Source organism: Hypanus sabinus, chromosome 12 (genome assembly GCF_030144855.1).
Source record: "Hypanus sabinus isolate sHypSab1 chromosome 12, sHypSab1.hap1, whole genome shotgun sequence".
In the NCBI taxonomy this organism is placed as follows: Eukaryota; Metazoa; Chordata; class Chondrichthyes; order Myliobatiformes; family Dasyatidae; genus Hypanus; species Hypanus sabinus.
The window spans coordinates 33,155,279-33,169,864 of NC_082717.1; the positions used below are offsets into that span (position 1 = coordinate 33,155,279).

The 14,586-nt window shown below is 38.6% G+C and overlaps 1 protein-coding gene across 3 annotated transcripts in view; it reads right to left on the bottom strand.

Moving 5' to 3' along the window:
- srbd1 (S1 RNA binding domain 1) overlaps window positions 1-14,586 on the bottom strand; it is a 303,090-nt gene that overhangs the window by 177,296 nt on the left and 111,208 nt on the right. For all 3 annotated transcript variants that reach the window (XM_059985738.1, XM_059985737.1, XM_059985736.1), the window contains exon 16: window positions 8,784-8,875. In XM_059985738.1, coding sequence (XP_059841721.1) covers window positions 8,784-8,875 — 92 coding nt within the window. The remainder of the gene's footprint in view (window positions 1-8,783; window positions 8,876-14,586) is intronic.

Consider the following 14,586-nt stretch of genomic DNA (forward strand, 5'->3'; position numbering starts at 1 on the left):
TTCATTCCTCAGTTATTTTACTTTGATCTAAAACACCTGAACATTTCTCCACCATTCCATCTGTAACACTAAGATACATTGGTCTACCCTCACCAACACCAACTTCATAAACAAAATCACAACACAAAATCTCCTATTTTATTTATTTCCTTCCCACCATTGAGGGATCTAAACTTTCAATTCTTTCTCTTTATATACTATATTCAGTGCTCACAATGTGTATCCTCTATAAAAGAGAAATCAAACAGAGATTCAGTTAGCACTTTGCAAAACATCTCAATTCAGTCTACCATGCTAATCTCGACTTTCCAGTTGCCTGTCATTTTAATTATCCTAGTCTGACTTCTATGTTTTCCAAAAAAAATCCAATCTAGCTCAAGGAGTTATGTTAATTCTCTTAACTTACACTTCAAACTTAACCCTAAATTCTATAATCTAAGATAACCAGCCTTTCTCTTTGTATCGTAACTAGTCAGTTCTGACAAGCAGTCAGTGACCTGAAATCTTTACCCTGCAGAGCTGTAGAATTTCTCTTTCTACACATGCTCGCCCAACCCACTATATATATCCAAAAATATCAAAAAAAGACCACAGGATAAAATGTTAAAATCCCTCGTGTCAATGGATCATGAGCAATTGCTCAAGACTGCCTTGATGTTGGGAGAAACACAGAGTTGGCACTCAGGAGTTTAAGTGGGTACCCTCCTTCCTACATCTCCGGAGAGACTCCTAGTGTCCCAGAGTCACCCCCTTCCCCTGTTGTGTCTTCCCACTCTCTTGATGCAATCTTGAAGCCCAGAAGAGGTCAGCATTATATTGTCTCATTATATTATTTTTTAAAAATATCTGACATGAAACATTAATTCTGTTTTTCGTTCCATAGGTGGTCCTTGACCTGCTGAAGGTTTCTACCATTTTGTGCAGATTTCCTTTTCCTAAACATTTCTTCAATTCTTTAACTCAGGCATTGACACATAAGGTACATATGAGTGAATGGACGATCAGGCAGAACATTAGGAATCAAATTGACTACTTTTTCCATTTACTTCTATATAACACGGATATCTGTGGCAAGTCCTGCATTTATTGACAATCATTAATTATCATAGAACATGGAGCAGTTCAGCATATTACAAGCCCTTCCGGCGCATGACATTGTTCCAACCTATATAACCCCATCCCTCCTACACAGCCCATAACCCTCCATTTTTCTTACATCCAACTGCTCATCTAAGAAGTCCCTTAAGTGACGCTAATGTTTCAGCCTCTACCACCACATGCATTCTAGGCACCTACCACAGACATAATGCTACCTCAGACATAAACGTACTTCTTAATCATCCGTCCTCTGGTACTGGCCATTGTTGCTCTGGGAAAAATGTTATAGAGTCACAGAAAAGTGAGTCACAGAAAAGTATGGCACAGAGATAGGCCCTTTGGCCCACCTAGTCCATGTTGAAACCATTTAAACTGCCAACTCTCATCGACCTACACCAGGACCATAGCCCTCCATACCCCGTACTAGTCATGTACCTATCCAAACTTCACTTAAACTTTGAAATCAAACTTGCATGCACCACTTACACTGGCAGCTCATTCCACACTCTCATGACCCTCTGAGTGAAGAAGTCTTCCCTCATGTTCCGCTTAAACTTTTCACCTTTCACCCTTAACCCATGACCTCACTGTAGTCCCACCCAACTTCAGTGGAAAAAGGCTGCTTGCATTTACCCTATCCATACCCCTCATAATTTTGTATACCTCTATCAAATCTTCTCTCAATCTTCTATGTTCTAAGTCTTAACCTACTCGATCTTTCCTTATAACTCAGGTCCTCCAGACACAGCAACATCCTTGTAAATCTTCTCTGTACTCATTTGATAGAACTTGTCATATTAGGCAAGAACCCAAGATTGGCAGTTTATAAAAGGTTCTGCATTTTTTTAAAGTTTTGTCTATAGGTTAACCATTTAATTCTATCATTTGCTTAAAAGACTTTTGAGCTAGCTTTAGAACCAGCTGACAATGAACTCGAAGCTTTTGGACCACAGCACATTTCTCAGCACATGAAATGAAGTCAAACAGGTTAAGTTTGCTTCTTTTATAATGTCGTCAATGCTGTTACTGCAAAAAACTACCTAAAATATTTTGAGAATCTTTGTTAATGATCCCAGTTATGAAAATTATTCTCTTGCGGCAGCCAGGAAAACACTAGAAACAAAAATAAATGGGCATTTTATTTGATTCCTCCCATGTAGCCTCAAAATAAATGTAGTTTGGCTGCCCTCTGTATCACGACAAATGGGGCACAGTGTGGGGAAGATGTGAGAAATACATTAAAAATATGACTGCAAATATGAAGTCATAGCAATTAAGTCTTCAAACTTAAAAAGGGTTTCCAAACATAAGCACATTTATATTTTCTTGGGCCGTTAATAAAATATTAAAGTAGATTCTCAAGTTAGTACCCAGTTATAAAATCTGGTTCCCATTCATTACAAACATGCTATAAAATGAGATGCAGAACATTTTTACAACTTCAAAATATGGGCTCTGGGTCAGTGAACTTCAGACTGTTTTGTGATATTTATTGGGCCATATGTTTAACACCCCAGATTCACTTTAACAATGTTAAAAAATGCATAAAACTTCTTTCTACATTATCTGCAAAAGGTCCACATAAAATGCCAATTCATTAGTGCTGTGCAGTTTTCAAACTTCGGATGGCCACTTGAGATATCAGCTCTATTGAATCTTTGTAAATGAGCAAATACAGTAAATTCACTGGAGATTTTGGTCTTATTCACATCCCCAAATCTCTAAACTTCTGAGTAATGGTCATTTAGCTTTCAATGACATATATCATATTAGCAGCTTACTGCAGCAGTTCAGTATCTTATCCAAGTTTCCCTAAGGCAATCAACAAGTTCACATATATCTGAAAGTTGCCTCACAGGTAGATGAGTAGTTAGGAAAGCATATGGGGTGTTAGCTTTCATATGTCGAGGGATAGAGTTTAAGAGATGCGATGTAATGATGCAGCTCTATAAAACTCTAGTTAGGCCACACTTGGAGTACTGTGTCCAGTTCTGGTCGCCTCAGCATAGGAAGGATGTGGAAGCACTGGAAAGGGTACAGAGGAGATTTACCAGGATGCTGCCTGGTTTAGAGAGCATGGATTATAATCAGAAATTAAGGGAGCTAGGGCTTTACTCTTTAGAGAGAAGGAGGATGAGAGGAGACATGATAGAGGTGTACAAGATATTAACTGGAATAGACAGAGTGGACAGCCAGGGCCTCTTCCCCAGGGCACCACTGCTCAGTACAAGAGGACATGGCTTTAAGATAAGGAGAGGGAAGTTCAAGTGGGATATTAGAGGAGGTTTTTCACTCAGAGTGGTTGGTGCGTGGAATGCACTGCCTGAGTCAGTGGAGGAGGCAGATACACTAGTGAAGTTTAAGAGACTACTAGACAGGTAGATGGAGGAATTTAAGGGGGGGGGGGGGGGGTTATATGGGAGGCAGGGTTTGAGGGTCGGCACAACATTGTGGGCTGAGGGGACTGTAACGTGCTGTACTATTCTATGTTCTATGAATAGTGTGCAGTCATTAGCTTTCAGAAAGATATTCATTAAACATATTATTCAGTAAATTAAAAGCAATGTACATTTTAATACTGTAGCCCATCAAAAGTTAGCTATGGGGCTTAAACTGCTAATTTATATCCAGAATACTATAAGAGAATTCTTTGCAATTTCTCCCATTATTAACTCGTATTCATAATCAATTCTGACCACTTCTCCAAGTACATTAATTTGTACAAAAAATAAACTGAAATTTCAGTCCTCAATCAGTATCTAGGACACACTGCTTGGGAAATCAGAGCAATGAATTCTAGTCAAAATCCTGGTGGATAGTTTTGTATTAGTTGTGAGGCATTAACATTTTAAACCAAAGATTTTTGAAGGAATGTTAATAGAGCTAAAATGCCAATTCTGAGGACACGACATAAATGTACCATTAACGAGTCTATACCAATCTGGCTACAGTACAAGTACAGTAGTCTATACCAATACAGTACAGTACAGTCTATACCAATCTGGCTACAATACAAGTAGAAATTACTTAGGTTCCAAATCAAGATCAATAATTCAGTACATCAAATGTATTTCTTTCCAATGTGTTACCAACTTCAAACAAAAACTGTTTTAAAAAGAACCATCCTTTATTGCCACTATGGAAGGAGTTACGAATAAACCATATCGTTATATTTGGAATCACATCTAAATGTGACCAGGTAAGGTTGACAAATCCCCTCTCCATTAGTGACCAGGTAGGCTTTTAATAACAATTCAATAATTTCAGAGCGTTATGTGATTTTTGTTGAAAACTCCAGATTTCAGCTGCTCTGGTGAGATTGCTGGAACAATCTTTCTGGAACAATGGTTCAAAGTCCTGAGTGCTATTCAATTAACCATTCTGTTATATGCAGTGATTTACTGTCCTTGTCAGGTTACTGAAGGCCATATGGAGTAGGAATCACAATTTTGCAATGTGCTTACAATAAACCTTCAACAAATGATCAAAGTCCTTTGAAACGCTCAGCCAGTTTTGTGCGTGTGATACTTGGGACAGGCTACCACGGTCACTTCTATGATGTGAGAACCCTTTTGCCACTGGCCTATAAATTACACCATGAACTATGTCATTTCACATAAGATAGCTGTCTGCTCTGTAAGTATCTCTCATTGAAACTGTGATGCTAGTAGAAGATAGATGCAATTCCTCATCTTGAAAAATCAAACAGTCGTAACTACCATCATAAGCTTTGTTAGATGAAATAAGTAATTCAACATGCACAGAAAATGACATAAGGATCAGGAACTGATCAAACACAGTACCTTATTTGTGATTGCATCTTATAAAGCTTGTTTTAACTCACTAAGTATTTTTTAAATTTAAATTCCTAAAATATAACTGGATCTTCATCAAATGTGTCTCAAAGTATTTTGACATATATAATCACTGTAAGTTCAATAAATTTCTCTAAAATACAGTCCAACATAGGATAAATATTGCAAACAGTATGTTGCTAATTAATGACTTTATATTATCTAATGACAGCTGAGAATTATGTCATTGTAAACAGTGGTGCTGAATAAATGTTTTATTCTCTTAAAAGAAAAGTGACCTTTTCCTTTTATGTTGCTAAAAGCAAGCAATGCTCTTTTAGGTTTAAGGTTAATGTAGACAATATCTTAAGTTGACATTGCGGCAAAATTCCCACACACCTAGTTTGTTAAATGCTTTTCTTTCCTTAAGAAACAGTCAGAAGGAATTATGCTTCCTCTGAGCCTTGCTTCTATTCACACTAAGTACCATTACAGCCGTGACTGTGCACCTATTTTCATGACACATCCTCTAGGGTTTGACCTCACTGATATTACGGCTTCAAATTCATAACACGGGAAGCCAGAAGGCATTTCACAAAGGCAAAGTGTAAGCAGCTTGCTCCAGTTTAAGTGTAAATTAATCCAATGTATTTTAGCCTGTGGATAAATGACAGGCAGATGGGAGTTGACAATACTTCACAATGTGACCTTTTGCTTTACGGTGCCCTTTTGGGGATCCTCCTTCAAGCAGTGCTAAGACAGATTAGCAATTGGTCAGAAAAACCTTTACTTTTAGTTACAACAATCAAATATGCCTCAACTTAAAAAGTAGAAATTTCCACTTAAAATACCTTTACATTAAGGAAGTCAAAAACTTGCCCATGACTTAAGATAATATCCCTATTAACTTAAGCAAAGCAATAGCAAATACTAAATATTTTTGTATTGTTTAACTCATTTTTCAGCAAATTAAGGGGCAAATATTCATTCTTGGTCTGTTGGCATCACAGAAATGCATTTTAAGAGCAGTTATACCATATGATGCACTGACTCAATAAATAAAGAATAAATTTTGTTCCCGTGCGATTTCTCTGTGTAATTCTGAACACCACATACAATCTTGAAAAGGTTATAATACACATCTTAAGTGCTAACAGAAAAAATACTTTACAAATCTTTAAATGCAAACAAAAATATTTAAAAGTGTCTGTTGAAATAATCACTTGAAGAAACAAATCTAGCTTACAGCGGTGTTAGAAAGTTTGTGAACCCAATTAAATAAATAACACAAAAACATGATAGTTGTTCATTTATTTATTGAGAAAAATGATCCATGTATTTGTTGGAAAAAGTATAAAATCTATTTGGAGTCAGGTGTTCCTATCAATGAGAAGAGATTGGAAGTGTGGGTTGTAGAAGCCCTATAAAAAAGACAAAAAAAGTGAGGTTACAGACAGTGATGCTCTTCTCAAGAGACATCTGTTTATGTGCACCATGCCTCAATCAAAACAACTTTCAGAGGACCTTAGAAGAATTGTAGATATGCCTGAAGCTGGAAAAGGCTACAAAAGCATTTCAAAAGACCTGAGTGTTCATCAGTCCACAGTAAGAGAAATTGTCTACAAATGGAGGAAACTCAGTACTGTTGCTACTCTCCCTAGAAGTGGGCATACAGCAAAGATCAAACCAAGAGTAAAACATGCAATGCTGAAGGTGGTGAAGAAGAACCCAAGGACCTGCAGAAATCTCTAGAACTTGCGAAAGTCTCCGGTCATGTGTCCACTGTCAGAAAAACACTGAACAAGAATGGTGTTCATGGAAGGACAGCACCGAGGAAACCATAGCTCTCCAAAAATAAACATTGCTGCATGTCTCAAGTTTGCAAATGACTTTCTATAACATTTTACAATGCTTCTGCAACAATGTTGTGTGGACAGATGAGACAAAAACTGAGCTTTTTAGCAGAAATGCACACTGCTATGTTTGGAGGTAAAAGGGCACTGCACAACACCAAAGCTTCATCCCAACTGTGAAGCATGGTGGAAGGAGCATCATGGTTTGTGGCTGCTTAGCTGCCTCAGAACCCAGCCAGCTTGCGATCGTTGAAGGAACAATGAATTCAAAATGGTATCAAAACATTTTAAAGGAAAATGTCAAGGTAGCAGTCCTTCACCTGAAGCTTAAGAGAAGTTGGATAATACACTAAGACAATGATCCAAGAATAAATCAACAACAGAGTGGTTTAAAAAGAAGAAAATTTGTGCTTTGGAATTGCCAGGTCAAAGTCTGAACTTAATCCTATAGAAATGTTGTAGGAGGACCTGAAGCAAACAGTTCAAGCTAGGAAGCCCACCAACATCCCAGAGTTGAAGCAGTTCTCTAAGGAGGAGTGCCCTAAAACTCCTCCAAGCTGTTAAGCAGGACTAATCAACAGTGACTGGAAATGTTTGGTTGAAGTTATTGCTGTACAGGGAGGGGGGGGGGGGTCACACCAGTTACAGAAAGCAATGCTTCACACACTTTTTCCAACAAATACATGTAATATTGGATCATTTTTCTCAATAAATAAATGATCGTATAATGTTTGTGTGCTATTTATTTAATTGGGTTCTCCTTATCTAGTTTTAGGACGCATGAATATCTGATCATATTTTGGGTCATATTTATGCAGAAATAGAGAAAATCTTACAGGGTTCATAAACTTTCTAACACCACTGTATATTGTGCAGCTACAAATTGGGATACCGTAAGCTTCCCACAAAATGAAAGATAATACCTGAAGGTAAGGGTATGGTTAGTGCAAGACGTACATATATTTGGCAAGTACTAAAACAAACTTATACAATCTAGAAGGAAGAAGCTGCCTGTCCAATTTCTGTATAATACATACAAAAGCTCCATAACACAGCACATTGGGATGCATGTAATTACATTTTTTTTGTTAATTCACACGTGGGCATCAGTAAGAACAGGAAACCATAATTACAGTGTTTCATTTCCATCCCAGCCACTAATTCAAAATTTGATTGGGAAAATATTCATCCCAACTAAAATGTGACTACAGCACAGAAGAACTATTTTCACAATGAAATCACATCCAAATAGTTAAAAAAAGTTACAAATTTGAGTCAAAAGGTATGTCAAAATGAAGGTGTATTAAGTGGCAATTATATTAGTAGTCAAAGTAAGTGAATATTTCTGATTTTTCTTACATCCTAATGGTTAATGGAAAATATTGTAGTGACCCAATGATCAACCATATGTTGGGTTAAGCTCTAAGTTAATGATTAAGTTAACTTCAGTGCAATATTGAAATGAAGTAATGAAGTATTTAGAATAGTTCCATTATATCCTAAAGATTACAACTTAAAATGATGTAAAGCAACGTATACAATATTTATAATAGATCATGAATAAGCCAAATAGAACGAAGGATTAAAATGGGCCTGAAGAAATTTAAGTGTGTATTCTTAGCAAGATGTTAATACTGTATTCCCTCAATAGTTCAAAGAAATTGAGCCACTGTGGTATCAAGAGAAGGAAAGCCTGGACGATCAGTCAGGTTTAGCAAAGGGAAAATAAAGACATGATTTGCTATTCTCAATTACTTTTCAGTGAGTCCTGATAAAACTGCACATCAGCATGAAGGATTTGAATAAAATGCCAACTCAGAAAACTGTACTGAGAAAATTCAATTACTGGAAATGTAGTTTTGCTAGCAAATTTCTGAAGGAGGAAAACAATGCACCCCTTGTTTAGATTAAATTGGAATTTTGGTTTTTAATTTATATCAGCAATGCGATACAGATTATATTTAAATAAAGCCAGCAATCTAATTGTTTAATTAGCTAAATGCAGACTTTTACACAAATGAATTGGAATTTAGCTCACCTGCACTTCTGAGATTAGGATCCAGATTGGGCATCTCTTTAGCAGCCTCTGGGCTAACACTATATATGGAGGCACCAGCTTCATTGGTAATACTGTAAAAGTTATTTTTAAAAAAGATTTTAATAAACAGGAAGATTGCTTAGAACATGGAACAATATAGCACACTACAGCACCTTTGGCCTGCAAAGTTGTATTGATCAATGTAAACCAACTACATGATCAATCTAAAACTTCCCTTTTATACAGCCCAGAACCCTTCATTTTTCTTCCTTCCATGAGCCTATTCAAGAGTCTCTTAAATGTTCCATTTTACCCCTGGCAGTGCATTGCAGACACCCACCACTCTATGTAAACAACCTACCTCTGTTGCTAAACTTTCCTCCACTCTCCTTAAACAAATGTCCCCTGATAATAGCCATTGTCACCTGGGAAAAAGGAGTTCGCTGTCCACTCTATCCATACCTTTCATAATATCATATGCCTCTGTCAATCCAATCACCTCTCAACAATCCAAAGAGAAAAGCCCGAGTTCACTCAATCTTTCCTCATAAAAGATGCTCTCCAGTCCAGACGGTATCTTGCTAAATCTCCTCTGCATCCTCTCTAAAGTTTCCATATCCTTCCTATAATGAGGTGAACAGAACGGAGCACGGTACACTAAGGAGTGACCTAGCCAGTTTTATAGAGTGGCAACATTGCCTCATTGTTCTAAACCATGGAATGATTCTGTGCTAAGAACACTCACTCACCCTTACTAGCTCCAATAGTGAAAACAAGATTTTGGTCATCTTGTGAATACTGTATCAGCACTAAGCAGTTGTACTGGTGTCTTAGAACTCTCATTGTGCTGCTCAGTTCAGAACAAATAATATTTCCATACATTCACTTTCCCTTAATTACCAAAGTAAACAGTGAACTGCCTGTGTGGCTCTCTCAAGACCATAAGACATAGGAGCAGGATTAAGCCATTCAGCCCATCAAGCCTGCTCCTCCATTCCATCATGGCTGATCTCAGATCCCACTCCACCCCATACACCTGTCTTTTGGTCATATTCTTTGATACCCTGACCAGTCATGGAACTATCATCTTCTGCTTTAAATATACCCACGGACTTGGCCTCCACCGCTGTCTGTGGCAGAGCATTCCACAGGTTCACTACTCTCTGGTTAAAAAAAAAACTCTCCTTACCTCTGTTCTAAAAAGTCACCCCTCAATTTTGAGGCTGTGCCCTCTAGTTCTGCATGCCAACCACCACAGGAAACATCCTCTCCACATCCACCTTATCTACTCCTTTCAACATTTGGTAGATTTCAATGAGATCCCCCCGCATTCTTCTAAGTTCCAGTGAGTACAGGCCCAAAGCTGGCAAATGCTCCTCGTATGTAAACTCCTTCACTCCCCGAAATCGTCCTCGTGAATCTCCTCCTGACTCTCCAATGATAGCACATCCTTTCTAAGATATGGGGCCCAATACTGTTGGGAATACCGCAAGTGCAGCCTGTAGTCCTAAGGGCCTGCACATAACTAAGTTGACCATTTTCCCTTGAGATATTTAATGGAAACGCTGACGTTTCAGTGCACAAATGCACCATAGCAGTGGTGTGTGGGAGCCATCAATGTCCTGGTACATTGTAAAGATACAAACACTTTAGCTTAAAGCACTGGGCATTATTTGTGTTTCTAACATGAACCAGCAATTTCAGAAGAAGAAAATTAAGTGAGGAAAATTAAATAACTTGCTTCCAACCTTGCCCCTGAAGTTGCTTTTATAAGTACTTTGTTGCTTTTATACTCATGGAATTTAGGAGACTGAGGGGGGATCTTATTGAAACATATACAATTCTAAAAGGATTGGACAGGCTAGATGCAGGAAGATTGTTTCCGATGTTGGGGAAGTCCAGAATGAGGGGTCACAGTTTAAGATAAAGGAGAAGCCTTTTAGGACCGAGATGAGGAAAAACTTCTTCACACAGAGAGTGGTGAATCTGTGGAATTCTCTGTCACAGGAAACAGTTGAGGCCGGTTCATTGGCTATATTTAAGAGGGAGTTTGATATGGCCCTTGTGGCAAAAGGGATCGGGGGTATGGAGAGAAAGCAGGTAAAGGGTTCTGAGTTGGATGATCAGCCATGATCAAACTGAATGGCGGTGCAGGTTCAAAGGGCCGAATGGCCTACTCCTGCACCTATTTTCTATGTTTCTAAATGATTGGTCATTGGCACATTCCAATGAATGGATCAAAACAATATTTTTAAAAAGAACTTTAACACACATTGCAAGTTGATGAAGATATAAATTAATAAAAAGAAACACTTCATAAAAGTTTTTTATTTAGTTCAACACAAATCTAAGATAAAAATAACATCAGATTTGAAAACAAAACCTGGAAAGGATTAAGTTTTAAATGCAATCCATCTTAAGATGTCTATTTTGTTCCAAGTCTTAAATATTTTACACTCTGCTGAGCTCCTGGAGCAGGGGGAGGGAGGGAGGAATGGAATGAGAGAGAAGGGAAGACAGAGGGGGAGAAAGAGGGAAGTGACCATGCAAGAAAGAGAGCAGTATCTTTACGACATCCCCTATTTACTATTATGACTTGTCATTTTATCCTGCGTTTGCTCAGTAATTCAGTCTGAAAACGAAACACACCTTATATTATTGTGACACTCTTGCCACCTAGTGGCCATGAAGTCCAGTTGCTAAGTTGATGTCTATTTAGTAGATCAGATAAACAATCAGAATCAGGTTTAATTATCACTGGCATATGTTGTGAAATGCTGTTTTGCAGAAGCAGTACATTGCAATACATAACAAAAAACTATCACTTAGAATAAAATATTACAAAAATTAAATTAAATACTGGTAAGTAGTGCAAGAAATAAGTAGTCAAAGGAAAAAAAATGAGGTAGTGCATATGGATTCATTGTTCTTTCAAAATCTGATGGTGGTAGGGAAGGAGCTGTTCCTGAAACATTGAGTACATGTCTTCAGGGTCCTGTAATTCCTCCTTGATGGTAGCAATAAAAAGAGGGCATCTTCTGGGTGATGTGATGGGGGTCCTTAATGACAGATCCCGCCTTTTGAATAACTTTTAAGTCTAGTGCCCAAGAAGTTTACAACTTCTGCAGCTTTTTCCTATCCTGTGCAGTGGCCCCTCCATAACAGACAGTGACACAACCAGTTAGAATGCTCTCCACGGTATATCTGAATAAATTTATTCTCCTCAAACTGTTAATTAAATACAGCAGCTGTTGTGCCTTCTTTGTAATTGCATCAACATGTTGAACCAAAAATAGATCTTCAGAACTGCTGACACCCCAGAACTTGAAATTGCTCACCCTTCCTACTGTTGATCCCTTGATGAGGATTGGTGTGTATTCCTTTGACTTCACCTTCCTGAAGTTCTCACTCAATTCCTTTGTCTTACTGATGTTAAATGCACAGTTGTTGCTGCAACATCACTCAACCAGCTGATCAAGTTCGCTCCTGTATGCCTCCTAACCACTATCTGATATTCTACCAACAATAGCTGTGTCATTTGCAAATTTATAGATCATGTTTGAGTTGTGCCTAACCACACAGTCAGGGGTGCACAGAGAATAGAGCAGTGGGTTAAGCACGTATCCTTGAGGTGTGCCAGTGTTGACTGTCATTAAGGAAGGGCATAAGACCATAAGATACAGGAGCAGAATTAGGCCATTTGGCCCATTGAATCTACTTCACCATTTCATCATGGCTGATCCAATTTTCCTCTCAGCCCCAGACTCCTGGCTTCTCCCCATATCCCTTCATGTCCTGACCAATCAAGAATCTTTCATCCTCTGCCTTAAATATACATGAAGACATGGCCTCCACAGCTGTCTGTAGCAAAGAATTCCACAGATTCACCACTCTCTGGCTAAAGTTCCTCCTCATCTCTGTTCTAAAAGGACGCCCCTCTATTCTGAAGCTGTGTCCTCTGGTCCTAAACTCTCCCATCATAGAAAACATCCTCTCCCCATCTACTCCATCAAGGCCTTTCACCATTCAATAAATTTCAATGAGGTCACCCCTCAATGCAATACTTTTGATGGTCTTTCTGTTTTAATCTTAGAAATGTATTTATAATTATTACTTGTGAAATAATTCTCAAGATTTACATACAGGCAGACATACTTTATTGATCCCGAGGGAAACTGGGTTTCGTTACAGCTGCACCAACCAAGAATAGTGAAAAAATATAGCAATATAAAACCATAAATAATTAAATAATAATAAGTTAATCATGCCAAGTGGAAATAAGTCCAGGACCAGCCTATTGGCTCAGGGTGTCTTAAAGTTTGATGGCCACAGGTAGGAATGACTTCCTATGACATTCAGTGTTATATCTCGGTGGAATGAGTATCTGGCTGAATGTACTCCTGTGCCTAACAAGTACATTATGGAGTGGATGAGAGTCAATGGCATGCAACTTGGACAGCATCCTCTTTTCAGACACCACTGTCAGAGAGTCCAGTTCCACCCCCACAACATCACTGGCCTTACGAATGAGTTTGTTGATTCTGTTAGTGTCTGCTACCCTCAGCCTGCTGCCCCAGCACACAACAGCAAACATGATAGCACTGGCCATCACAGCCTCGTAGAAGATCCTCAGATCTTTAATGACGATCTACAATGTAATTTGCTATCACAAAACTTGTATGCCCCATACAAGACCATAAGGCATGAGAGCAGAAATAGACCTTTCAATCCATTGAGTCTGCTCTGCAATTCCACCATGGCTGATTTATTACCCCTCAACTCTATTCTCCTGCTTTCTCTCCATAACCTACGACAACCTGACTAATCAAGAGCCTTTCAACTTCTACTTTAAATGTATCAAATGACTTGTGTCATTGAGAGCATCTGTGGCCCTCACAGCCTTCTGTAGCAATGAGTTCCACAGATTCACTATGCTCCAGCTAAAGAAATTCCTCTTCATCTCTCTTTTAAATGGGCATCCTTCTATTCTGAGGCTGTGCGCACTGATCCAAGAGTCACTTACAATATGGAACATACTCTCCATATCCACTTTATTCAGACATTTCGATATTCAGTAGGTTGCAACGAGATGCCCCCCATTCGTCTAAACCCCAGCGAGTGCAGGCACAAAGCTATCAAAAGTTCCTCAGTCATAAATCCTTTCATTCCTGGAAACATTGTTGTGAACCTCCTCTAGACCCTCTCCAATGCCAGCACATCTTTTTGTAGATAAGGGCCCAAAACTTCTCGCAATACTCTGATAATAACTTACTCATAAGTGCAAAGGGACTCTCCCAAGTCCATTTGCAACTCTGATTACTGCATCTTCTCCCCATTTAGAAAAGAGTCCATGCCTTTACTCCTTCTTCCAAAGTGCATGACTGTACACTTCCGTGCACTGCATTCCAAATGCCACTTCTTTGACCATTTTCCTAATCTGACCAAGTCCTTCTGCAGAGTCCCTGCTTCCTCAAAATAATCTGCCCCTCCACCTATCTTCATACTATCCTCAAACTCGGCAACAAAGCTATTAATTCTATCATGCAATTTATTAATATATAACATAAAAAATGGTCCCAACACCGACCCAAGCAGAACACCAATAGTCACTGCCTGGCAGCCAAAAAGGCCCTATTTATTCCCACTTTTTGTCTCCTGCCAATCAGGCACTGCTTTATCCATGCTAGAATTTTCCCTGTAATACCGTGGGCCCTTATCTTGTTAAGCAGCCTTGTGTACAGCACCTTGTCAAAGGCCTTCTGAAAATCCAAGTATACAACATCGACTGACTCTCCTTTAACTA